A 26,275-nucleotide genomic window follows, 5' to 3' on the forward strand; every position below is an offset into this window, starting at 1 on the left:
AAGAGCAGTGGGGGAGGGGGAGGTGAGCCTGGTGAAATGGCCCCCAAAGATCCACATTTCTAAAGTTTTAAGATGGCATCTGGAGGATTTATTCAGATTCATGTAGATCAGACTTGCTAGCTAAAAGACAAACAGTAATTCAGGCTGCCACCAGCACTTCTGGGATGAGGAATAGATAATAATATCTGTCCCCCTCATTTTTTGAAAATATGAAGTCTTGTAGTTAATTCTGCTTTAGTATTTGCACAGCCCTTTGTAGGGAAGGGAACAGAAGTTACAGAGAAACACACCATATCTTTAAAAAGATTAACAAAGCTAGAGATTCAGGGCCCAATCCTATCCAACTTTCCAGCTCCGGTGTAGCAAAAATGCAGCTCTGTGGTAAAGGGAACACATGTTCCTATACCTTGAGAAGGCCCCAGTGATTGCCTCTCCACCACATGATACAGGCACACACCTGACTGGCACAACTGCATCATCACTGGAAAATTGGTTAAGATTGGGCCCTAATTTAGGTGTTTCATTAGGCAGAAAGTCAGTAAAAACCAAATTGTAAGTACTTAGTTCAGCAGAAAACTGGATGGCAAATGTGCAAAACTGTCGCAAATGCATGTTGCGACAGTGCAGGTGCTCTTTGCACCGGTGCTAAGACCTGTGCTGGCCTACCGGCCCCAGATTCTAGTGAAGCACCCAATGGAGCAGGTAAACTCTCATCAGGCAATGGGGGCAGGGGGCAGATGGAATAGAGGAGGGGTTGACAGGGCAGGAAGGGTCTGGCCTGGGAGGGGCAGGAATGGCAGCAGGGGCTACCACCGTGACCTATCCCCCTTCCCAGGCCTGACTTCCCCACACAGGGCTGCTCGGATTTGCACCAGAGATTTTGCTGGTGCAAACCTCAGTAGCCCCATAGCAGCTGCTGGAGCAGTCTCCTGGGCAAGGGGATAAATGTCCTCTTACTTTGGGGAGACCTCCAGCTGCCTCTCTCCCCATTCTGGATACAGCACAGACTGTTTCAGCTCTGCTGCATCACAGCATGGAAAGTTAGTTAGGATTGTGCTGTTACAGTTCTCAAAAATTGGATTATCTGTGGCTGATAATCTGGACCAACAAGATGGAATTCGTTTTTTAATTATCTTTCAAGTCATAGCATACGCAAGCTTTAAACACCTGCTGTGGTATGCATGAAGCTTACTATACGAGTTAAAATTTCTCCCAGGTTGCTTGCCAGAACTTGATCTACCGCAGTAACTGCTGACACTATATTTCCCCTAATTTAGCAGACAGCAAGTCTTACAACTTTCTCCATGCAGACATAATGAGAGTACATGGTGCAAACACTTTCCTCTCCACTTTAGGAAGTGCCAAATCATGTCTCCTTAAAAAAAAAGAAAAGAAGAAGGGCTGAACAATAATATATTTTTCAGGCTGGTAGCTTATAACTCTCAAAGTGTTTAAAATCAAGATGCTTTGCATATAAGCAAATTGTCTGAAGATCTATCTTTAAACCTAATGTGCTGGTTATGTTTTATGATGCGTTTGCCTCTGCTTTTAATTATTATAGGCGTTGAGGACCTTTTAATTTTTTTCATATGTGGTTTTACAGTATTTATTTATTTTTATCTTGTTAACCACTTTGGAGGCCTACAATTGTGAGGGAAAGGTAGGATTTAAACAGATAAATAAATAAATAGAAATAATCAGTTATTACCCAGATACACATTGTAGTAATTAATTCTGGGTTTTTTTAAAGTTAATAAACCAGTATAGAACTGTTAAAGGCAAGGAACTACTACATGAATAACAGCACAGTCCTATATATGTTTACTCAGAGAACTACATTCTACTCTGTGTTCAGTGAGATTTACTCCCAAGGAAGGGTGAAGGGGATTGCAGCCTGATTCCTGAGTACCATTGCAACAAACCAGGGATAGAACCTTGAGTCTGAGTCATGAAAATCAGCGTTTTTTGCTAACTCATGCAGACTCAAGGCACCTGCACCAATGACTCTGGCATTGACTTGAGTCTGTTGCTGCTTGACTCGGCACTGATTCCCCACACCTGCACACTAGAGCCTGCTTATGTCTGGGTGTGCTTGCTTACTTTTTTCACAGCGTGAAAGACCTCATGGGGCCATTATTCAGACTGGGCAAGTAGCATGGAAGTGCCAGCCAGGAGGCAGGAAAGGCTTGATGTTTTGCTTTTGCATCAAGCAGTGGGAGGAGGTAGGAACAGGCTCTCTTTTCCTTCTATGATCACTGGATGGAAGATGAGAAATCTGATTTTTTTATTTGGCTGAGGTAAGGCAGAAGGAGGAGTCCAAAGAGGTTCTTGACTTCAAATTGGCTGGAGAAGCCCAGGGAGGGGGATGAGGTGGTTCGTAGCAATCATACTTTCCAAACTCATGGCTCTTTTTGTCTCTGTTGTTACTTGGGGGGAGGAGGAAGCCTCATTGAACAACTGGTGCAAATGGGATTACTTCTGAGTAGACTTGCAAACTGGTTATACTGGTAAGCTTCCCAGCTGCTGTGCATGACCCTCCTCCCTCTTGCCACTTCTGTCCCCGCTCTCATAGAGTCTGTCCCGTCCCATCCCCTCCTGCCTTGTTTGCAGATGGAATGGGGACAGCAGGGTGTGTATATAGAGAACTCACACACACACCCTAGCAGCAGCCCCATTTTTTCCCATGGCTGTGTTTTTAAAGGGAATGACTTGAGACTCGAGTCTTTAAGTCAAGTTGCAGAGGGCAGAGTCTTGACTCGAGTCAAGCCACACCTGACTCACCCATCCCTGCAACAAACCCAGATGCCAACTCTGTCTCCAGATCTGCTCAGCCAACTTTATTACAGGATCTAACAACATCAGTCACAGCGTTAAGAGCTCATTAACCTGCTCTTCTCCAATTTGATATATGCCATAGTTTGCCAACAATGCCGCTCTGCTGTTTACATAGGACAATCAGGTTGATTTATATGCAAAAGGATAAACGGACACAAATCTGACCAAAGAAATGGCAACATTCAGAAACATTCCAGGACACTCTGAGGTTGATTTGAAAATCACCATTCATCAACAAAGGAATTTCTAAGGTAGACTTCTGCAGAAAACCACTGAACCATGGTCCTCTTCTGAGCAGAACTTTGATTCTGTTCATTCAGGCTTCCTTTCCTGTCACCTTATCAGTCTCCTCAAGTGGCAGATTGGTAGGGGGGGCACACATTTCTGTCCTCCATACTTGCCTCTACTGCTACTGCTCTTCCTCCCACTCTTTGGATTGGAAGAGGAAGGAGGAGAACAGAGAGGAAGAGGAAATGTGGAGCAGAGGAAAGTGCTGAGCTTGGAGAGGGGGAGGAGCGGAGGCTGGCAATTCATTGAGGGAGCAGCATTTGGCATGCTATCTCAGGTGTCAGGAGATCTTAGGCTGGCCCTACATGTTACCATTGCCCTCCATGCTTATGGCAATAAGGCACAATCTTCAGTGCCATGTGAAACCACCAAGTATTCTTCATGGGCAGACCATTGTAGAGACAAATAAAGGTGGTGGGAGAGTTTGTTTAGTGAAACAACAAGGCTTAAAAAAAACAACATACGTCTGTATGATATCTGACAATTCACTCACAATATCCTTTCTGTGCTCCTCTTTGTCCATCTGTCAAATCCAAGAATGCAAAGTTGAACTTTGGCTACTCAGCCGTTTTCCAGTCTTGAATATTAGATGCCTAATTACATGGCTACAATTTGTGCAGCTAACTTGCTTTCACAGCTTTCATTTGTACTTACTGACGAATGGACCATCACTCATTCACTTTTCACAGCACATAATAGCTGTGAAAACAAAGTACTGTAGCACCATGGCACCATATCAAATCTCACGCTTCAGTCCGCCACTTTGCCACCTTGCTTGCTTGCTTTTGAGATGAAATATGAATGACCAGGCTTCTGTCTTTCAAATTAGAACTGCAGTCTTTAATTTTAATTGGTAGAAGAGTTAAATAAAGGTTCCATTTAGGGCATTGGTAATATAAATGTCCTTAAGGCCCAAATCCTAACCAACTTTCCAGCACTGACATACCATCGCCAATGGGGCATGTGCTGCAGCCTGCAGTTGGGTGGCAATCATGGAGGCCTCTTCAAGGTAAGGGAATGTTTGTTTCCTTACCTTGGAATGGCATTGCCCTTATCTTGGTGCTGGAAAGTTGGTTAGGATTGTATCCTAAACTGATTAGTGGTTAAAAGACAAATATTTCAACAGCCAATTTTCAGGTACACACAGATTATGGAATGGAACCTGATTGGATAACAAGGGATGACGTGTATAAGGTAAGTACAGTGACAGTTCTCAATAGCAATAACTGAGAGACCAATTTTTGGAAAGTGCCAAATGCCACAAAATCCAGTGCAGAGCTTTCCAAATAACAGTATTATATTTTTTTTAACACATTAATATAACAGATTCCATTTTGGAACAATTCTATGCCTGCACCAATTAATTATCAGAAGAAATTTTCAGAATAGAAGGCAAAAGTGACTTTAACTGTCACAGTGAGCAGCTGGTCTTGATTATCACATGAGAGAGGACACAGGTTCTTTTAACAACAAAAAAACAAAAGTTTATGCAATGTCATCATCATGAGTTTACTTTTGCAAGCTTACTAGAGGTGTTTGTTTCTGGTGAGTAGGATAGGATTACAGCCCAAGTATTACTGGACGCAGTGGGCTTACTTCTGAGTAAAATAAATAACAGGTTTCAAACACCTCTACTTATTTCCAATGGCAATCAATCATGTAGAGTATCAGAGAAAAAGGGGTTGGTCTGGTCAGGCACTAGCCAGGGCCCATGTGAGAGCTCATCTGTCTGGACTGACCCCTGAATCCTCAGTACTGTTGAAATTTGAATGCAATGCTGCATGCAGGATTCTGGAGGGCAGTGTACTGTCCAGTCACCTGTGACCATCTACCTGTCCCTCTCTCCAGACACCAAAGGAGAAGTCTGCCTGGGCTCCATGCCTGCAGGCAATGCTCCCCACATGTCCCATCTGTGACAGCTTCTAGGGATCCCTGTTCCTAAGCTGTTGCAGCTGTGCCAATGGGGCGTGCACTTCGTCTTGTGGTGGGGAGGCAGTCACAGAGGCCTCCTCAAGGTATGGGAACATTTGTTCCCTTACCTCAGGGCTGCATTGTGATGCTGGAAAGTTGGATAGGATTAGGCCCGTAGTCTCACCCAAGGGTTTGTGCTAGCCCAAGAGCAATTTTTTTTTCCTTCAGTACAGCTTTGCTCAATGTCATATCCCCAACTGCTTCTGAAAGTTTCTAAAGCAGTCTTTTATTGGACATGAGGACTGCTCTTTGACAAAAACCCAAATTCCCCTTTGGCAAAACAGAACTAATTTCATAGATCTTTGGATATTTGCCATAACTTCTTGTTGACAGCTTAGCATGAAGACAACACACATGGTTTTGCTACAACAGATTAACATGGCTGCTTTGGTAGTTATTGTGTGACAGGTCTTTAAATTGCAGGGATAGAAATCTCCATGTTTAAGCACCCAAAACAATCTGGCATGCACATAATCTCCCCCCCCCCCATCTTTTGTTGTTGAGCTGCTTGAAGCTTCACTGATGTACTGTTGAGATATCAATATTTTGCACACAGAAGCTAATGAAGCATAGAGCCAAACACTCTTACTCCCTGTAAAATAGATGGGGGAGATAGCCAATCATATTTCTTTTTTTACTGGCAGTAACAACAAATGACCAGTAATCCTAGAACGGCCACTTCAAAATGTACTACATAAAAATTGCAACAAGTGTGTTGAGGGAAATAACATGTAGTGGCAATTCACGTGGGCCTACCAGTAATTATTGTGCTTCCATACATATGACACTCACTGTGCAATCCTATGCATATGTACTCAGAATCAGTCTCATTGTTGACAATGGGGCTTAGTCCCAGTCCTTGTGTGTGTGTGTGTGTGTGTGTGTGGTGTTGCAGCCTGACAGTGCATGCCTATGCAGGTCTACTCAGAAGTTGTTGGCAACCTTCAGTCTCGAAAGACTATGGTATCGTGCTCTGAATGGTCGTTCTGGAACAGCGTCTAGTGTGGCTGAAAAGGCCAATTCAGGAATGACAATCCCTTCCACACCGGGAGCAAGTGCAGTCTGTCCCTGGTCTGTCTCCCTGGCTGTGGGCCTTCCTTCTTTGCCTCTTTGCCTCAGTCTGTTGGCCAAGTGTCTCTTCAAACTGGGAAAGGCCATGCTGCACAGCCTGCCTCCAAGCGGGCCGCTCAGGGTTTCCCACCTTTTGAGGTCCACTCCTAAGGCCTTCAGATCCCTCTTGCAGATGTCCTTGTATCGCAGCTGTGGTCTACCTGTAGGGCGCTTTCTTTGCACAAGTTCTCCATAGAGGAGATCCTTTGGGATCCGGCCATCATCCATTCTCACGACATGACCGAGCCAACGCAGGCGTCTCTGTTTCAGCAGTGCATACATGCTAGGGATTCCAGCACGTTCCAGGACTGTGTTGTTTAGAATTTTGTCCTGCCAGGTGATGCTGAGGTTGCATCGGAGGCAGCGCATGTGGAAAGCGTTCAGTTTCCTCTCCTGTTGTGAGCGAAGAGTCCATGACTCGCTGCAGTACAGAAGTGTACTCAGGACGCAAGCTCTGTAGATCTGGATCTAGGTATGTTCCATCAGCTTCTTGTTGGACAAGACTCTCTTTGTGAGTCTGGAAAACGTGGTAGCTGCTTTACCGATGCGCTTGTTTAGCTCGGTATCAAGAGAAAGAGTGTTGGAGATCGTTGAGCCAAGGTACACAAAGTCATGGACAACCTCCAGTGCATGTGCAGAGATTGTAATGCAGGGAGGTGAGCTGCACATCCTGAACCATGACCTGTGTTTTCTTCAGGCTGATTGTCAGTCCAAAATCTTGGCAGGCCTTGCTAAAACGATCCATGAGCTGCTGGAGATCTTTGGCAGAGTGGGTAGTGACAGCTGCATCGTCGGCAAAGAGGAAGTCACGCAGACTCAGAAGTACATCTTATGAAACAGAATTGACTTTCTCCCAGGAAGTCCATTTAGGACGGCAGCTTGGATGTCCACAACTTGCAGTATGCATGATACTGTCCACAATACACCATATATAGTGCCTATTTTCAGCAAGACACTGTATTGATTTGCCACCTAATAGGAACCCTGCTTAGCTTTCAAGGGGAGTTGTAGTGTGGCAGAATTGCAAAGAAAGTAGTGGAGGCATTGCTAGGATGGAAGAAGCTGCACCAGTTGTGTTTCTGCTGGGCATGTCAGAGGATCCTTGTTTAGAAACAAGACTTAACAGACCAAGTCATGATGAAATATGGGATCTGGCTGGTGGACAGAGGCTGGATCTGCCTCATAAAGCAATATTATGAGATCTACTGTGACCTTACATTTTAAATACAGTCATTTTAAAAAATGAGCCCACAGTTTCACTTGGAAGGCAAATAAATTTGTTTGCGAAAGCTGAGGCACAGAGGTAAACATAGCCCATACTTTCATGGTGTTTTTCTGTTTGTATGCTTCAGTTCCATGTGGTGCATTTGCTCCAGGAGTGCATACCCTTTACCGCTAGGTGGTAATGCCAACTCCACAGGCCTTCAGAAAACACTTCTGCCTTCCCACCCCACTGTCTGTAGAATGGGGCTGTGCCTGAGAATGTAGAATACCATTAAACGGCTGTATGAATTCCCATCTCACTGTATAATAAATATTTGCACCCTCTTGTGAATGGTAAAAAAATAACTCTGGCAATGCCTGAGAGGCAAGAGGCCCAAGCTCCTAAGCAAAGCTATTAAAAATCCCAGTGGATGTTGAAAGTGAGAGAAATGAGTCATAAGCACATGAGCTGGAAAGAAAAAGAAAAGAAAAGGAGAGCTGAGACACAAAATCATGCATCTCTCCTTAATGCCATCACATGATGAGCCCCAAGGCCTTTTTAATCAGGGGAGAGGAGGGCAGCAGGGAAGCACCAGTCCTAGTTCCATTCCGAAGAGGGCTGGAGGACCAGCAAGTTAACCTGTGAAAGTCCTGAGGTCCAGTTGACAGGCATTGTCATGAAGCATACCTGGCTCCTTTTACTCCTTGGATGGCTGCTAATAGCTGACAGAGTTCAATCAGCTGCTAAAGGTGAGTGTCTGACCCCTATCTCTTTTATCCTGTCACTGAAAAAATAATTTGCAGCAGGGTTGCCAACTGACCAGAAAAACTGTCCTGCACTTATGCCTTTAAAACTGCGCCAAAATCAATAGGTGATACATTTCATGGGATGGAGATAAGTTAATATATGCAGAGCAAGCTTTTGCTAAAGGCACAGTAAAAACAAAAAGCTGGCAATGCTAACTTGCAGAAACCAGGATGTGAATATTGTTGAAATGGGCTTTGTTCTTACAAGATTTGGGGTGCATATTTGAGATCACATCATTCAGATTAGAGGGGTGCATGCATGCCCTTTTAACCATACTCACTAGGGAGTATAAACAACCAAGAGTCTTGTACCACCTTAAAGATTAACCACTTTATTTTGGCATAATTGTTCATGGTCTCCAGGCCACATTATCAGATACATGAAGTGTCATCCTCAGTTGGTAAGCACTGTATATCTTATACTTGCATCTGATGAACTGGAGTTCACAAAAGTTCTCACTGAAAAAGATTGGTTAATCTTTAAGGTAGTGCAAGAGACTTTATTGTTTTTGCTGCAACCCTTCTGAGTTATCTTGTTGTTATGGGTAAATGTTGAATTCTCTCTCCCCCCGCCCCCCCCAGAAGGTGTTTATAGATGGTGAGGTTTCTCTTTTGCATTAAGTGATTTGGAGTATAGAATGGAAGCAGGAAGGGCAGGGCAGTGACTGCTGATGAGTTGATTAACAAGGAATAGAGGTGTGTGGGCTCTGCACATGACACGAAAATAGTTTTACTTAAATTTTACTGCTTTCTTTGGGCACCTTCAAACTTCGCATTGCTAGATATGTGCGTGGCTGCAGAACTAGGAAACAGCTAGACTTCCAATCAGTATGATTGTCCCATCTCCTCCAGGATTAATACTGCATGGAAAGAGATTGACAGAGACAACTGTTGACAGCCCCCTACCTGCTGCTTGCAGAGATTACTCTCATCTCATAAAGCGATGTTGCCACCTTTTTTCCTGGCAGGGCTCCTGCAAGTCGAACAGCCTTTTGCCAACCAAAAATTCAGCAGCTGCACCTTTCCTTTGCTATCATGCAGTCCTGACAAATGCTTCACTTGCTAAAATTTCTGTTGTTGCGCAGATCATACTAGGAAAAAGGTTAAAACCTCAGACTTAAATAGCAGAACTGAATCTTTGTTTAAGTGTTTCCATGCATGTGCGTGTGTATGTGCACATTTTAATGAACCCCTGCTTCTCTGCTTTCAGCAGTACTTTCAACGGGTTGCCAGTTGACCAGAAAAGAACAGCCTGGGCTGCTCCTGTGCCTAAAATAGCACATAATTTGATAAAAAGTGTAGAGCAACCCAATCCTATTGAAATTCTCCTGCACTGGGCCAGCACAGCATGCACTGTATCCCATGGGGGAATTTTGCTGCCTTGAAGTCTATTGAGTTAGGGGACATTTGTCCCCTTGCCCTGGAGAAAGTCGCAGCCGCAGCAATGGTTCTGCTTGGACCTCTGCCTGCTAAACTGCTGGCACAAGTCTGAGTGCATCTGTATCAGCGGCTCTCACCAGGGAAGGGAGATATGCCACATGCTAGTTCTGCCCCCCTCCTGGGACCCGATCTGCCCATCCCTCACCCCCTTCCTGCTGTCCCTTCACCCATTATGCCACTTCCCCACCCACCCCAGCCCTCTGCTGCCCAGCATAGAGCAGAACTTACTTGCTCCTATGCGCACTGGGCCCTGCACTGGTGTGATAGTTCAGGCCTTCCCACTGGTGCTGCTAACTCCTATGCTTCACAGCATGCTTTAGCTGAGGCCGTCTGCTCCACCAGCACAGAGGTACAAAAGGATTGTGCCATTAGAGTACTAGTCTATCATGTTTATTCAGAGGTAAGGCCCACTGTATTCAATAGGTCTGATATCCAAGTTAATTTACATAGTATTGCAATGACTATCTGGATTCCAGGCATGAGGGGGAGGGCAGTAAGCTGATGCATACATGCACATTCCAAAACATGAGACAGCTTGTCATGTGTGTGTGTCTGTGTGCAGGCGTTCTTGCAGGACTTTTGCTTCTGGGTCCTCCAAAAACAGGATCAGCCGGTGCTCTACGACACTCCCCCGCCAGTCTTCCATAAGCAATCCAGTCAGTTTTCTCTACATCAGCTATATATATATTAATTTTACCATTTTGTTCCCCCTGAGAAGGCCTGTATTTTCAGAACAGACTTGTGAGTATAAGAATGTAAGGAAAATGTCTTGCTTAGATGATTGCAGTGTGGTTTACACAGGGCTGCTCTCAAAAAGTATCAGGAAACTGCAGTTAGTATGGAATGTTACTGTTGGATTGCTGATGGGGATTTCATGGGGGGAAACATATAACTCCTATCTTGTAGAAATTCTGCTTGCCTTCATCCATTTTTGGGTCCAGTTTAAAGTGCTTGTTCTTAATGAACAACAGACTACCCATTGTATGCGTACTGGACAAGGCTTTCCCTGTGCTTGCCCTCTTCCCCCCCCCCCCATGTGGAACTCTCTGCCTTTGGAGGTATAAGCCCCCTCTCCCCCTATCTTTAGGTATGCAGAGGATTGCAGCTGATGAGTGTGAATTCAAGATTATTTATGATCAATTGTTGTACCAATAGTTAGGCTGGTTACAAAGAAGCTGATACATGCATTTTAAAAATGTTATTTTTTTCCTCCTGCCAATTAAATGCATGCCTACAGAGTGAAATTTGGATTCTAAACCACATTATTCCTTGCTAGTGCAGTACCAGGAAGCTGGTGACTGTTTCAGGTAAAAATTATTTTAGCGTAAAGCAGCGTGATCTTCCGTATGTTGTACTGGCATCAGAGGAGTGCAAAATAGTGGATCAAACTCCTGAAAAACTTATTGCTGTCCTGGATGTTTTCATGCTCAAAGTCTGTCCATCTGGTAGCAATCTATGCTTACTTTGAGTGTGGGTTTGTTGTAATTCTGCTGTTTCATAACTGGAAGAATCTTGTAGGCATCCTTCTCTAACAGACAAGATTGTTGCAAAGACTGGCATAACATGTGGCCACATTATGAAGTACTGTAACTTGCATTTCAATTTGAAAAGCAAAGTATTTAGAGGAATTTTTTCTTGGCACAAATCCAGAGGGTCAGTTGATGTGATTAACATTGTAAGAAGTGTTCCTTGTTGCTGGTGAATACAAAAAGAAATCAACAGTAAATGTAAAGTTTATGTATTTTGCCATAAAAAATGTTTTGTTTTGTTTTTCTAAACCATTATGGGGGAAAGTAATCAAGCTTTCCCTATTGACTCATTGGGGGGGGGGGGGAAATGAAGAGCCGAAGGTTAAGTGTTGGGACAGTGATGTAAAGAAGCTGATGCTGGAGGAGTTCATTACATATTGCAGTGTTCTTACCCCATTGAGGTCACAACCCCAAGGCTGGACAAAACTTCAGTTGTGGGGTTGCAGCAACTTAAGAAATCCACTTTTAGTTACATAAGGTAGTTGTATTTTCTTTGTCTGGTTAACTGGTAGAATTAGAACATTCAAATGGTAGAACATTTAAGAGAATACAGATAATTCAACATGGGTTGTTTCATTACATTCTGTATGACATTACCTTCCCAATGATATATAATATGATGTTATTGTTCATAAGTATAGATTTTCTAGGTTTCCAAAATTTTAGCCACTAGTGGTTTCACCCCCCCAAGGGTGTCACCCAGTGCAGGCCACACCCTGCTAGTGACACCACTGACATGATCTGTTGCAATAATGCATTCTAAGGATTATTCAATAATATCACTGTGCAAAAATCTATCTGTAACTGATTCACAACTGTTGTTCATTTCCAATCCAAAGAAAGCATTTTAAAGTGTTGGAAATGCAAAGACAAGCAACAGAAAGCCCAAGGGTATTCATTCATGTGCCTCTACTTTGACAAAAGTCTTTTTGTAGCAATTGAACATGCCAGAGGCTAAAGGAAGATATCAAAAGATCATAGCTTGAGCATGTGCTTTCTTTGGAGTAACAAAGAAAGGGTGTTGCATTCACTCTACAATTATGCAATAGTTCAAGGGATTGTGGTAACGTATTAAACATTTGCACAATGGTAGTCACAGGCTGTACCTATTTCATTCGAAGCCCAACTGTCATGAATATGTACAGTTTAGGCCTAGTAGCATTGCAAGGCCTGAACCAAGCTAAAACAGTAACACAGAAGTGACTTGCATTTCCTAGCTGCTAGGAATTTACAACTCAATGGAAGGTGATTATGTAGCACCTAGGCAGCCAGAAAGACGCCCATCAAGGATGGAATGCAGCTGCAGATCTCCAGGGGGGAGGGAAGAGCTGAGAGGGCGAGCTTCCAGCCCCACTTCCAGAGGACAGGGTCTTTGGTCTTTGTCCCTTGGTGAGAAAGGTGGTGGGTGCACATCCTGCCCCACCAGGACCATGTGGCCATAGGTAACTGGCCTGAGGATCTACAAAAGAAGCTGACCCAGGTGAGGGTTAGGAAATAATAGAGTTAGCCAGTTAGCTTTGTTGTTTTATGCTGATATATTTCCTATAAGTTTTTATGCCTCTAGCATTTGCTGCCTTTTATAACTTTTTGTAACCCTATGTGTTTAATAAAGTAAAAATCTTTTTACCATGTTGGTTCATTGTCTGTTGGGGACAAAGGTTCAGAATCCTGCCTAGCCATTCAGCAAGCTACCAAAAAATCCTCATTGTGGACTAGAAACTTGAGGACTGAGATTTTAAGTAAAGAAAGTGCTCAGTGCCTACAGGGGATATAGTTAAGCCTAGATGGTCTTGGTTTCCCTGGACTGAGGCACTGGCTCTTACAGGGTGGTGGCAGTACTACCGAACAGGGATCTTTGAGGGCTCTAGGGTTCAGAACCAACAACTCTGAGCACCCAAAACCCTGGGAGTGAGACCAAGTGTACGACACCAACACAGAGGTTCTCATGTCTGCACAAAATATGGCAAATACAACAAAATAATGGCAAAATAGCTGGCGTAGACTTGAGATGCCCCATTGCGGAGACTGGGGCTTTCCTCAGGAGAAGAGGATGAAATTCCCCCTTCTCCAAGGAGACCTCCAGCGGCCCTGGCGATGCTGCTGGATAGGTGATAGCCATTTTGGTGCCGCTGAATTTGCGGCGCCACTGGGGATAGGGTTGGGCTGTAAGGACGTCACTTCATACATTTGAAAGTTTATGCTGAAATAGTTAACTAGTCTTCAGGTTGCTATAGGATTCCTTGCATTTTTATATTAAACTTTGTTCATTTTTCTGTCTAGAATTTCGAGATGTGATGACTCGTGGAAGAGGATCTTCTCATTCCAAGTTCCACAGAAGGCTAACTAACTGGTCTCCTGATCACAATCATTGGAATGACAAGCTTTACCCTTTCTGGGAAGAAGGAGATCCCAGATGGCAGAACTGCTGGAAAGGTAGTTAGGTGTAGTGTGAGAGTAGGAATTGGGTATTTTGACCATGTACATCAGTGTTACAGGCCAAGACAACTGCATGTAATTATATTATAATGTTGATATCTCACCAGTGGGAGCCAGGTTAGAAAATATTATTCCCCTTTGGTAAAATAAAAATAGCTTTTATTTATGATACAACATATTCTGAACGTCAGTTTTTAGCAGTGGAAAATGAGGTGTAGGAATTAAATGATAGGATTCAATAAAGGAATATTCAAAAAAGGAATAGCTGGCTCTTAAAAATTAGGGCCCAATATGCTGTGCAAGCAGAAGCACAGAGGTGGCCATCAAACAGTTCATGCGAACCCAAATCTCCTTCTCAGAGACATAGAGGGGTAGTGCTTGTGCCATATTTCAGTGGAACTGTAATTATACGCACCAGCTATGAATGTTTTGGAAGGCTGTTCTTTTTGGATTTGTTCGAGAGAAAGAGATTTAATTGAAGTTCCACTTCTCATACAGATAATGTGATAATGAAAGCAATGTGTGTGGGACATCTTGGAAAGTTGCTGAAAATGTGAAATATTTAGCAGGACATCTAAATTAAATACATCTGCATTTTTTCAGGGGGGAGGGTAGTGGCCTATCTAACCAGTGACAGTCCAGCTCTGGTAGGATCCAACGTGACCTTTAACGTGGCTCTGAAGTTTCCCAGATGCCAAAGAGAAGATAATGACAGCAACATAGTATACGACAGAAAGTGCATAAATGGTAAGTAACGGCTTCAGGACTATGTTAATACACTTCCTGTTTCATGTTTCTCCATTTTGATCAGAGCAAGAGTGTTTTTCTCTGATGATTTGTGCTGTATGTTTAGTAGTGATGTTTTTTCCCTTGGTTTGAGTGATTGCACAATTGAAGAAAAAATAATTAAGGGAAGACGAAGGGATATGCAATTGGAAATGAAAAAATATTGTGAGATGGGCAAGGGTGAATAAATACAGATTATTATGGCAATGATTATTAAGAATATTTATATACCACTTTTCAACACAATGTTCAGAAAGCAGTTTAGATAGCAAAGTAAATAAAAAATAACACAGTTCCCAGTCCCAAAAAGACTCAACAGCCCATCAATCTTGCACAAATTTCAACATTTGTATGTGGGTTTCTGTAGGAATCATTCCCAATTGATTATCCATTAATGGAACATGGATATAATCTGTGGGGCGGGGGGGGGGAATTCACAGTTCGTGTTCTGAATGCATGTATTTCCATCTCAGTTTCATGATATATGAAATACCTGGGTTATCGCTTTTGGGGGGTATGACTACTTAGTGGGATGTTCCACTAATAACTGAGATTTTCTCAATTTTATTATGCCCATCCTACTATATTTACTTTGCAAAGCTCCATGGGGATTCTCTGGCATTCCAAAGTTAATGTAAATACAGTTGGTAGTTCTGGTCCAGATAGATGTTTGACTTTCTTGATCTGTCTTGATCTGTCAGATAATTTTGTTTTGCTTAGTTTTGTTTAGTTTCTTGATTGCTTTTTAGGTTCTTCAGACTATTCGGATCTTCCTGATCAGTATGTTTACAACTGGACTAATTGGATAGATGACTTTGGCTGGCAAAATTGCACACAGAATTGCAGCCACAATGTGTTCCCAGATGGGAGACCATTTCCCCATCATCATGACTGGAGGAGAAAAAACTTTGTCTATATATTTCACACTCTAGGTTAGTCCTAAAATGCTACTCAACTGTAGCTTCTTGCTGTTCATTCATTAAGCACTTTTTAAAGTGTAAAGTGCTTTCCAAAGAAAGCAGGAGTTGATGAAAGAATTGTTAGTTTGTTGTCCAGAAGCCATTTTGCTGATTCTCTGAGTTTTGAAAAATCCCCTGCAACCCCTTTGCTATGCAGCTAGTTTTGGAACTCTGATCAAGGCCCCAAATTGCATAGAGGAACTCTCCATGCATTCAGCCCTTTGCAGACAAACACTGAACACCAGGAGTACGGCCAGTAAGGCTAGTAAATGCAGTCCTTCTCTCTCCTCGTACGTCCACTTAATGTGTGCATGCGAATGAGGAATGTTGTCTGAAACAAGCACTTGAAGTTCACCTGGTAACCTTTAGCCACTTTCTACCTCTCAGGGCACAAGCCTAACCAGGTCTACTCAGAAGTAAGTCCTATTTTGTTCTATGGGGCTTACTCTCGGGAAAGTGTAGTTAGGATTGCAGCCTAAGGGTGCAATTCTAACCCCTTATGTCAGTGCTTTCCAGCACTGGCATAGAGGTGCCAATGGGACGTGTGCTGCATCCTGCAGTTGGGTGTCATTCACAGAGGCCTTCTCAAAGTAAGGGAATGTTTGTTCCCTTACCTCAGAGCTGTGTTGCCCTTATGTCAGTACTCAAAATCACTGACATAAGGGGTTAGGATTGCGCCCTAAGTCTATTAATCTTGCAGGATTGTTTGAAGCCTAGATTTGGGGAAGGGGGAAGACTCATTTACACACCCCAAGCTCTTTATAGAAAAGGTAAGAAAAAAATGTAATAAATTAATTTTTTTATGGTTTGTTGTATTTTTTTTCCTTCTCCTTTCCATATTTTTCCTCTTCACAGGCCAGTATTATCAAACTACAGGGAGCTCTTCTGCCATGGTGTCCATCAACACAACAAATATCACTCTGGGCAACCAAATTATGGAAGTCTCTGTTTACAGAAGAAATTATCAATCATATCAGCCAGTAACCACAGCAAATGTTACTTATGTTGTAACAGGTGAGTAAGCCAAGTTAAATCAGGACTTGGCAAAAGCTGAATTTTTTTTACATGTAGTGGTTTAACATAGGTACAACAGCTACTGAGTGCCCTTTAGAAATTCTCCCAGGTGTTTGGAGCCCCCTATCCAGGTCCAAGAAAGAGCCTTGTGATCTGCTCCCTTCTGCTGGTTGGGCAATTTACAGAACGATCCTAAGCATGTCTACTCAGAAGCAGGTTCAGCTGGGTTCAGTTGGCATTCTCCCCTAGAAATGCCCCACACCTTGCATTCACTCAGTGGTGGTACTGCAGCTTTTGGGTGACCTGGGGATAAGCCACAATGGTATATTGCCACCCTGCTCCTTGGAAAAGTTCCAGTTTACCCAAACCCACAGTGGTCAGAAATCCTGTATTAGTGGGCATTGTTGGTCATTTTGCAATGTCCTGGTCCCTGTGTAAGGGGAATGGATGGACACGATGACATCTAGGAATTCCATAATACAGTAGTATCAGGAGAAGATGATGGTCAACTACCGCTTCCCCACCATCATCCACCTGGTGAGTGTCCCAATGTAATGTCACATGTTAAAGCTTGATATGGCTCTGGCTTCTTTACATGTACAGCTTTTCAGTTGGAAAGACATGAAATGACTTGACTTCAGTTCAGTCATAACTCCATTGTTTCTTCTGATTTCCTTTTTTCTATGCAGATAAAATCCCCTTCTATGTGAATATATCCCAAAAGAACGATCGCAACACCACAGACCATATCTTCATCAAGGACATTCCAATTACATTTAAAGTGCAGATTCATGATCCCAGTTATTACTTGAACCGCTCGGAGATTTCCTATCACTGGGATTTTGGAGATGGCAGCGGCTCATTTGTTTCCAATAATTCTGTTTCAACGCACACATACACACTTCCAGGAAATTTCAGTTTGAACATGTTTGTCCGAGCCATTATACCTATACCTTGTGGGCCAGTCACGCCAACTCCACCACTTCCTGGTAAGTGCATCCCTGGTAAGTGCCTGTGGAGCAACACCAAAGTAAATGAATGAGTCAATTATGTAAACGGTTAACAAGACAATATTTGGTGAAAATAATAAATAAGCAGGTCAGCAAACTTAAAGAATTGCTTGCTGCAACGGATTCACATAGTATGATCTCCAGTAACTTTCCTGCAATACCATCAGAAGAAGATATTTGTTGACATTTGGTATTCGGTGCTGTGGGAGAAATAGTTGGAAAAATATTGAAGGGGGACATTTCCTGTTCCACTGTGTCATGATTTATAATAGCTGCTTTACCAAAATGAGATAAAGAAAATCCCTGCCTGTAACTTCAAGAACAATGACACTGGAGGGACAGGATGCTATAGTGATTCTGTTGTCGGACTTAGACATTCCCTCTCACTCACAAAGCTTCCTGGGTGAACTATCTCACAACCTCACCAACCTCACAGGGTTATTGTGAGGACACAAGGTGGGAAGGAACCAGATACACTGTCATCAGCTTCTTGGAGGAAGGGTGATATAAAAACGGTAAAAATAAATAAATACTGAAAGGGAGAAGGAATGGTATGTTAAATCAGGGCCCCAGAAAAATCGAATGTGGAAAAGTTTGAGAAGAAATAAGAATTTAGGACAATACTGGGGGGAGGGAGAGCAAATTCCAGGGAGAGGGGAACAATCAAATGGGGATAAGAACTGAACCAGAAAAGTAGAGGGACCTGGGGAATTTATGGGACATTTGCAAGACCAGAAGTTTCTGGTAGATTCTGCTTGTTACATTCAACATATTTTTGACAGAACTGTAACTGCATCAACTCCTTTCATTTTTCCTTGATTCTGTAGTACCAACCCAACCGCCTGCCAATGTGACAACTCCTTCTGCCTTTGAGAGTTCAGCCGGACAGGGTCCTGCTGTAGGATGCCATATTCCACGATATGGACCTTATAACACATCACTTTTCATTGCAGGTAAGAACATAAGAAGAGCCCCGCTGGATCAGGCCATAGGCCTATCTAGTCCAGCTTCCTGTATCTCACAGTTGCCCACCAAATGCCTCAGGGGGCACACAAGATAACAAGAAACCTGCATCCTGGTGCCCTCCCTTGCACCTGGCATTCTGACGTAGCCCATTTCTAAAATCAGGAGGTTGAACATATCCATTATGGCTTGTAACCTGTAATGGATTTTTCCTCCAGAAACTTGTCCAATTCCCTTTTAAAGGCATCTAGGCCAGATGCCATCATCACATGCTGTGTCAAGGAGTTCCACAGACCAACCACGCACTGAGTAAATAAGTATTTTCTTTTGTCTGTCCTAACTCTCCCAACACTCAATTTTAGTGGATGTCCCCTGGTTCTGGTGTTACGTGAGAGGGTAAAGAGCGTCTCTCTATCCACTCTGCATGATTTTGTATGTCTCAATCATGTCCCCCCTCAGGCGCCTCTTTTCTAGGCTGAGGAGGCCCAAACTCTGTAGCCTTCCTAATAAGAAAGGTGCCCCAGCCAGTAATCATTTTAGTCACTCTCTTTTGCACCTTTTCCATTTCCACTATGTCCTTTTTGAGATTTGGTGACCAGAACTGGACACAATACTCCAGGTGTGGCCTTACCATAGTTTTGTACAATTGCATTATAATATTAGCCGTTTTGTTCTCATTACCTAATGATCCCAAGCATAGCATTGGCCTTCTTCACTGCCACTGCACATTGGGTCGACACTTTCATCGACCTGTCCACCACCACCCCAAGATCCCTCTCCTGATCTGTCACAGACAGCTCAGAACCCATTAGCCTATATGTGAAGTTTTGATTTTTTGCCCCAATGTGCATGACTTTACACTTACTTACATTGAAGCGCATCTGCCATTTTGCTGCCCATTCTGCCAGTCTGGAGAGATCCTTCTGGAGCTCCTCACAATCACTTCTGGTCTTCACCACTCGGAAAAGCTTGGTGTCGTCTGCAAAGTTAGCCACCTTGCTGCTCAACTCTGTCTCCAGGTCATTTATGAACAAGTTGAATAGCACCGGTCCCAGGTCAGATCCTTGGGGCACACTGCTTTTCACTTCTCTCCATTGTGAAAATTGTCCATTGACACCCACTCTCTGTTTCCTGGTCTTCAACCAGTTCCCAATCCAGGAGAGGACCTACCCTCTAATTCCCTGACTGTGGAGTTTTCTCAGCAGCCTTTGGTTAGGGACCGTGTCGAACGCCTTCTGAAAGTCCAGATATATAATGTCCATGGGTTCTCCTGCATCCACATGCCTGTTGACCTTTTCAAAGAATTCTAAAAGATTTGTGAGGCAAGACTTACCCTTACAGAAGCCATGCTGATTCTCCCACAGTAAGGCTTGTTCCTCTATGCATCTGTGCATATGCAAGTATGTGTCTCTGCATCTATGTGTCTATGCAGGTATGCATCTATGAAAGGATACTGTCAGTAAGGAAAGGATACTATTTCAGCACAGATTCAAGAAAATTCATTTGTCACATCAACTTATTTTTCACAATGAGGTTTAACCATAATAAGTTACTATCACAGAGTCTGTCTGCTATTTCTTATAATGCAAGAGACATCAGCAGCGGACCTGGTGCTGGACAAACAGGGGAAATGCCCCAGGCACTGAGCCTGGGTGACTCTAGGACCATGCAGGAAGCCTTACTGAGACTCCTGACACTATCTGAAACTGTACTTCTGGTTTTCCAGAAGTACAGTTTAAGACCATGGGGAAGCCTCAGAACGCTTCCCCAGTTGATCCTAGAGTCGCGCAAGGCTCCATCATGCTCGGTAGTAGTGGGGGCGGCGGGGGAGTGGCATCGCGTGGGTGGCAGCATTGTGGACCTTTGCCCTGGGGCGCCTTGAGGGCAGGTCTGTCACTGAGAGACATACGGCATTTTAGAAGCACATCCACTTTGTAGCCTCAGAAAAGGAAGTATTTCCAGGTTGGCACATTGATCTATTTTTTGCTAGCTAAGCCACATACCAGAATTGCTGTAAAGCAATGGCTGCCAAACACTTTACTAAGCAAATTTGCCAGCATATATTGGTGCTTCTTTGTGAAAATTCTCCTGTTTGATCCATCTATTTCAATAGAATATTGCATAATTTGAGAATACTTAAGGCTACAACCTTAAGCTACCATTCTAAATACCATTCTAGGCACACTAGTCCTATAGAATAAGTCAGCCAATTATTTAGGCCTGAAGCCTTAAACATCTAAAAGCAGAAGTAAGATTCAGTGGGCCTTACTTGGAAGAGTGTATAAGATTGCAGCCTAATTAAAAAAAACAACTATTGAATGCAGTAAGCCTAAGAAAATGCACTCAGTAGTTGTTATATTTCAGCAGAAGCAATAATCTAGTCTGTAAATAATATGGATTTCCAAAGTGGTTATTCATCCAGACTTTGACCAGACCGAAAGCTACTTAGCTTCAGCAAGGTGGGTATAACATGTGCCTCAGAACATACCCTGTGACTTTGGGGTTACTGTACATTTGCGTACCCTTTCAGGAAAAGAATGCAATTTACTAGATTGCTGTGAGAAACAGTCAGCCATATATGAGTTCTGCTGTATAAGAAATTGCACTTTACAGATTCAAGCCTAACAAACCACTAGCAGCACAATCCTGTGTATGTTTAGTCAGAAGTAATTCTCACCACATTCTCTGGGGCTTGCACCGATGTAAATGTATATAGGACTGCAGCTTAAATTTTCAGTCAAGACATTTGCCCCAGAAATGCTTACATTTTGCTGATTGTCTTTTGCACAGAGGGAATTCTTGGGGTCAGTATTATCCAAATGACAAGCGTTCAGGTGGCAGCTGCTGAAGCTGAAAACTCTGTGGTTGATTTTGTGGTAACCTGTCAAGGAAGGCAAGTATTTCCATTTATTTTCATATTTTGATCTCTCCTAAAACTACAGACCCTGGAGTATTATAGTCATGGGGATTGGGGGAAGACACATATTTTGCATTCAGAAGATGTCAGGTTCATTCCCTACTGAATCCAAGTAGGGCTGCAGGTAGGCACAGACAATACTGAACTAATGGACCCATGACCTGACTCAGTGTAAGCAACTTCATATGTTCTTACTTAGCTATGCAGTAAGTACAGTGTTAATCTCAGCCAACCAAAAGTAAAATGCAGGCCCTGAATCGAAAACAAATAACACTAGTCCACTTGAACATTACAGTACTGATATTGTTGGCTGTATAAACCCTCTTCTTCATACACACATGACCATCCATCACAGAGAGAGTCAGAGTCAGTTTGGAAATCATGGCGACACTCGGGGTGTGCAGTGGGTGCGGACCATACCAGCTGTCACTCTCGGGAAGGGTGACATCATGCCTCCCAAGCCTCTATTTGGTGATCTTTGGCCTGCACTGAGCTCAGCTGCCTCTTATTCTTGCCCATGATCATGTTTTCACCACTTGTGCCGAGAACACAAAGCAACTGGGCCCAGAGCAGGCCAAAGATTGCTGATCAGAGGCAGACTTTTTCACATTGAAAGCAATGAGATTGCATGGAAGGTTGGGGCCAATGTGTGATTATTTCACCCCCCAAATTTCCAGAATGCTGCACTCATCCAGGTAAGCTCTGCACCGGGTGCACCCCAAGGATGCCTCTGTGACAAATCATTATAATGGGAACAATCACTCTTGCTTACAGGAGAGGTATCTGTTCATTAGTACTGTACATGATGTACAGGCAAAAGGTCCCAGGTTCAATCTCCAGTTAAAGGATCTCTGGTGGGTAGGCTAGGAATGACCTTTGCCTGAAATTCTGGAGATTTATTGTACTTATTAATTACGTTTATATGCTGCCTTTCTTTCCTCATGTAACTTGATGGTAGAAGTCACTGACCAGATTTTGGCCTGCTTGTTTTTGGCAAAGTAGCTGTTTCATTAAATCTATTCAGTTTCTGTCTTTCTCTCCTTTCACCCTTGTTCCAATCACCTGTCATTCCCTGGTGGTGCTTGTCCTATCAGTCTTCCTACTGATGCTTGCACAGTAATTGCCGACCCTACATGCCAGGTCTTGCAGAGTGAGGCATGTGACCCAGTTGATGTTGCTGACGAGTGCTTGCTGACCATAAGGAGAGGCTTCAATGAGTCTGGAACCTACTGTGTAAATATCACTCTGGCTGATGCAGCTAGCTTGGCTCTCACAAGTACTCTGGTGTCCATCAATGGAGGTGAGTCCTCACTGCATTCATTTGTGGTCAGTGTTTCACATTACTAGATCACAAGGAAGTGCTGTGTCTCACTGGCAGTGGGTGGGCAAGTGTCCCACAGACAGCTAATTTACCCTGGTGCTCCCATTCCTTGGTCTCTGAGGTAACTTAAAAGAAAAAGGAAAAAGACTAGTTACATACTTGGAGAGCTTTTCTTTAGTAGCATCAGTTAAAACATATAAAAGACTCGATGTACACGCAAAGAACACCCATGGGTTTGTTGTGTTAGAATGGAAGTATTAATGTGAAATGCACCATTACTCTTCTTTCAGAAATCTATTGTGTGGACAAAGTTTATTCCCCCCCCCCCCCCGCAAAGGGCACTTTGCTGCCTCCCTATTGTCTTTTGTATTTTTCTTCTGGTGCCAGTACTGCTAGATCTATAAGACTGGAAAACCCCATTTGCTAGATGGGTAATTTCTTTATCCAGAGTCAAAACTTTGGTCTAGCTTAACGTTCTGTACACTGACTGGCAGTGGATCTCCAGTTTGAGGGGGTGTCTTTCCTAACCCTACTTGGATGCTAGGCATTGAACCAAGTCCTTCTACCTGCAAAGCATGTTTGCTGTCCCTAAGCTCTAACCATACTGGAGAGAACCATGTAAGAAGTGATTATCTACTAACATTCTAATGACATTACTATGATAGACAAGGCAGATGAATAGGGAGACAGGAAAAAAACAGCAATGTATCCTTCATGATTGAGAGACTGCATGCATTTGCATTTTTCATCAGGAGCTCCAAGCCCTTACAGCTTTAAGCTCAATGATGAACGTTAGCCAACCATTTTGCCAACCCTCTACTTGCCTTGTTTCCTGCCCACTTTCACCATTGTTATGAAACCTACTCAAATTAGAGCACTTCCATAAATGAAGGTTGTGTATTCTTTGCATGCAAAATGTTCAAGATTTGATCCCTACTGTCTTCAAGCAGGCCTGAGACCCACCAACCTGGAGGGTTGCTAACAGGTTTAGATTTAGATCTGACTCAGGATAGTTCCTTATGTAAATCACTTACATACACAGATATGTTGTGATTAAGTTAATGTGATTTACATTGAAAATTACAAGTGATTATGTAAATCACTTACATGCACAGACACAGTTGTATGTTCAGGAAGTGTCCTTCAAAAGGCAGGCAGCATTGCTCCCTGGTGGTCCTAGGCCAACAGGGTATTGTGTCCACTGTCATTTCCATCTCCTATATTGATATGCAAGGGTTAACTGAAGCAAGAATGTCAAACATATGTATGATCTCCAAAATAAACATAGGTTGGACATTCCTTAAAGCTGCTGTCTTTAACGTTTATCAGCTGCAGGGTCATTTTCAAGAACTGCAGAAGGAGTTCTGATTGCGTGTGGTTTCTTGGCGATGTTTGTTGCTATCCTGACTCTCTTCCTCTATAAGTAAGTCGCTGGTCACAGTTCATTACAAAAAATGGAATCTAGCAGTTGATGTTATGATTTGCAAAACGTTCACAGCAAATAGTCACAATACAAATGAGAGTTCTGATTCTTAGTTGTCTTAGAAGACTTCTGCACGAGTGATTATGCAAAGCTTTAAACATGTCTCTGACTTGTCAGTTGTATACACATCTTTTTTGTTTCATTTTAAATGTTGGGGATAGGACCAACAATCCAGGCATAGGGCAAGTAAGTACCTGTGCAAGCCCAATATGTTTATTTCAGTTGCTCTGAGCCCATTGCTGAACTAGGATGAAAAAACAGCTTGTGGGTAGTGGGCAGAAGGTAAAAATTCAGAGGGTGCAGTCGGGGAGGTTCTTCACTTTCTGACTGCTGGGGTATAAAGTTCTGAGAATCAGAGCTTCTATAGCATCCCCTGAGTCCTGATAGACCCTCTTAATAGACCCTTATGATATTACCTTTTTATTCTGCCCTTTCTCTAGGGAGCTCAAGGTGGCATGCATGGTGTTGCATCCTCCCTATTTTATCTTCCCAACTGCCCAGTGAGGGTTAATTAGGCTGAGAGATAACCGAGGGCAGCCAGCAAGTTTAATGGCTGTGTGGAGATTATTGACCTGGATCTCCTGGGTCAGGATCCTGGGTCCTACTCCAGCAGGATTTAATTATACAGGCCAGCATACATTTTGCTGTCTTAAGTTACACCAGAGTTTCTCAACTTTCGTCCTCCACTGTACTACTTTGCATGGTCAGCCTATGGGAAGTAACTGGCAGTGATGCCATCACTATTACTTCCAGATTGGGAGGCCAAACGAAATGCAACAAACTCCAGTAAGAGGTTCATGGTGGATGGGAGGGCTTTTTGAGCGTGTGAAAAGCACCTACTGGTGCTTGTTGTATTGCTGGTCTTGCTGCCAGGTGGTGGTGGGGGTGTGGGTCCCACACATACCACCAGATATCACCTCGAGTACCACCAGTGGTACCAGTACTCTGGTTAAGAAACACTAAGTTAGACCTATTCCTGGGTATATTTGGAGTGCTGATTCTAAAAATTGCATTGGTTTTGTCCTATCACATCTATTTTAAGAGATACAGCATAGCCTCATTAGTGAATCGTTCAAGCAGCTTCCTCATGAGGAATCCTATGCCATGGCTTCCTTACGCAGAAGATGCTTGAACCATTTACTAATGAGGCTATGCTGTATCTCCCAAACTAGACATGATAGGGCAAAACGATGCCATTTTTTGAATCGGTACTCCAAATTCATATAAAACCACCATAAATTATGAAAAAAAAGGTTTTCTGACCCTGCATTTGCAGGCCTGTCAAATTCACAGCACTAACCTTCCCTCTTCGACTTTCCCTTTAAACAATATCAGCCAATCTTTGTATCCTTTGGAATGGGAAAATACAGCAAGCCTTTCTGAAAATAAAATAGGCTATAGTTTTTATGGTACATCAGATGTTTTTGTTCATAACCTGGAGCTGTATTCTCTCTGCTAATAACCTCTTCCAGCTCTCATGGAATTGGTCAGAAGGCTCACTTCTAGAAAATGTCATTTTGGAGGGGAGAATGAAGTGGCCAGGGGTGGGTGTGTTTGTTCTCACTCATGGTGGAATGATGCATTGTGACTGGAGGTCCTTTCAGTAATTTAACATTGAAAATTGTTTTCAGGAGATACAAAGAATACAAGCCTATTGAAAGAAATACCGGACAAGTGGTGAACAGCGAGGGACTAAGTGTGTACTTCAACAATTTCAAGGCTGTTCTCTTCCCAACAAGCAATGAGAGAGATCCTTTGCTGAAAAACAAGCCAGGAATTGTCTAACTCTTCAAACAACCTCTCAATACCTATGTATGTGTGGAGATAACTGCCATTCAGGGTTAAAATACTTGGGATAACATGGTAAACTAGCAATAAATACAGGAGGAGTAAGAGTGGCAGCTGTTTAGTTCATATAGAAGTATAAAATAACACTTCATGGAGAAATTGAACATTTTGCTTACTTATGTTTATAATATATAAACTAATAAATCACTTACTGGGTATTATTTACAGTTCCCTAGATTAGTTAACTCATGAGTCACAGCAAGTGCTGTTTGGGAGATAATTTTTGTTCAAAGAAGTTAAGGTATAGGCTGAAATCCTAGGGAGGAAGTCCTATTGAAAGCAATTTCTCCAGAAAGAATTTCTCCAGTTCGGTATACTCTGTGCATATCACTCAATTTCAAATTGGCTAGTCTAA

The 26,275-nt window shown here is 43.0% G+C and overlaps 1 protein-coding gene across 1 annotated transcript; it reads left to right on the forward strand.

The window, feature by feature from the left end:
- The first annotated feature begins 606 nt into the window (after positions 1-606).
- On the forward strand, positions 607-26,275 carry GPNMB (glycoprotein nmb). The gene is made up of 12 exons (XM_066629141.1): positions 607-702; positions 10,931-11,099; positions 13,464-13,616; positions 14,223-14,366; positions 15,155-15,337; positions 16,220-16,378; positions 17,068-17,367; positions 18,216-18,341; positions 21,142-21,244; positions 22,363-22,568; positions 23,919-24,012; positions 25,704-26,275. Exons 1-12 carry the CDS (start codon positions 607-609, stop codon positions 25,855-25,857), a joined length of 1,887 nt encoding a protein of 628 aa, XP_066485238.1. The 3' UTR covers positions 25,858-26,275.

This window comes from Tiliqua scincoides, chromosome 5 (genome assembly GCF_035046505.1).
Source record: "Tiliqua scincoides isolate rTilSci1 chromosome 5, rTilSci1.hap2, whole genome shotgun sequence".
Taxonomy (NCBI): Eukaryota; Metazoa; Chordata; class Lepidosauria; order Squamata; family Scincidae; genus Tiliqua; species Tiliqua scincoides.

What these genes read in the sequence shown, in the direction of transcription:
- GPNMB (XM_066629141.1), top strand. Translation starts at nt 607, where the DNA reads ATGCATGTTGCGACAGTGCAGGTGCTCTTTGCACCGGTGCTAAGACCT. An exon ending in CTATATATTTCACACTCTAG is followed by an intron (nt 15,338 to 16,219) that starts GTTAGTCCTAAA and finishes TCCTCTTCACAG; the next exon opens with GCCAGTATTATCAAACTACA. An exon ending in TGTTACTTATGTTGTAACAG is followed by an intron (nt 16,379 to 17,067) that starts GTGAGTAAGCCA and finishes TTTTCTATGCAG; the next exon opens with ATAAAATCCCCTTCTATGTG.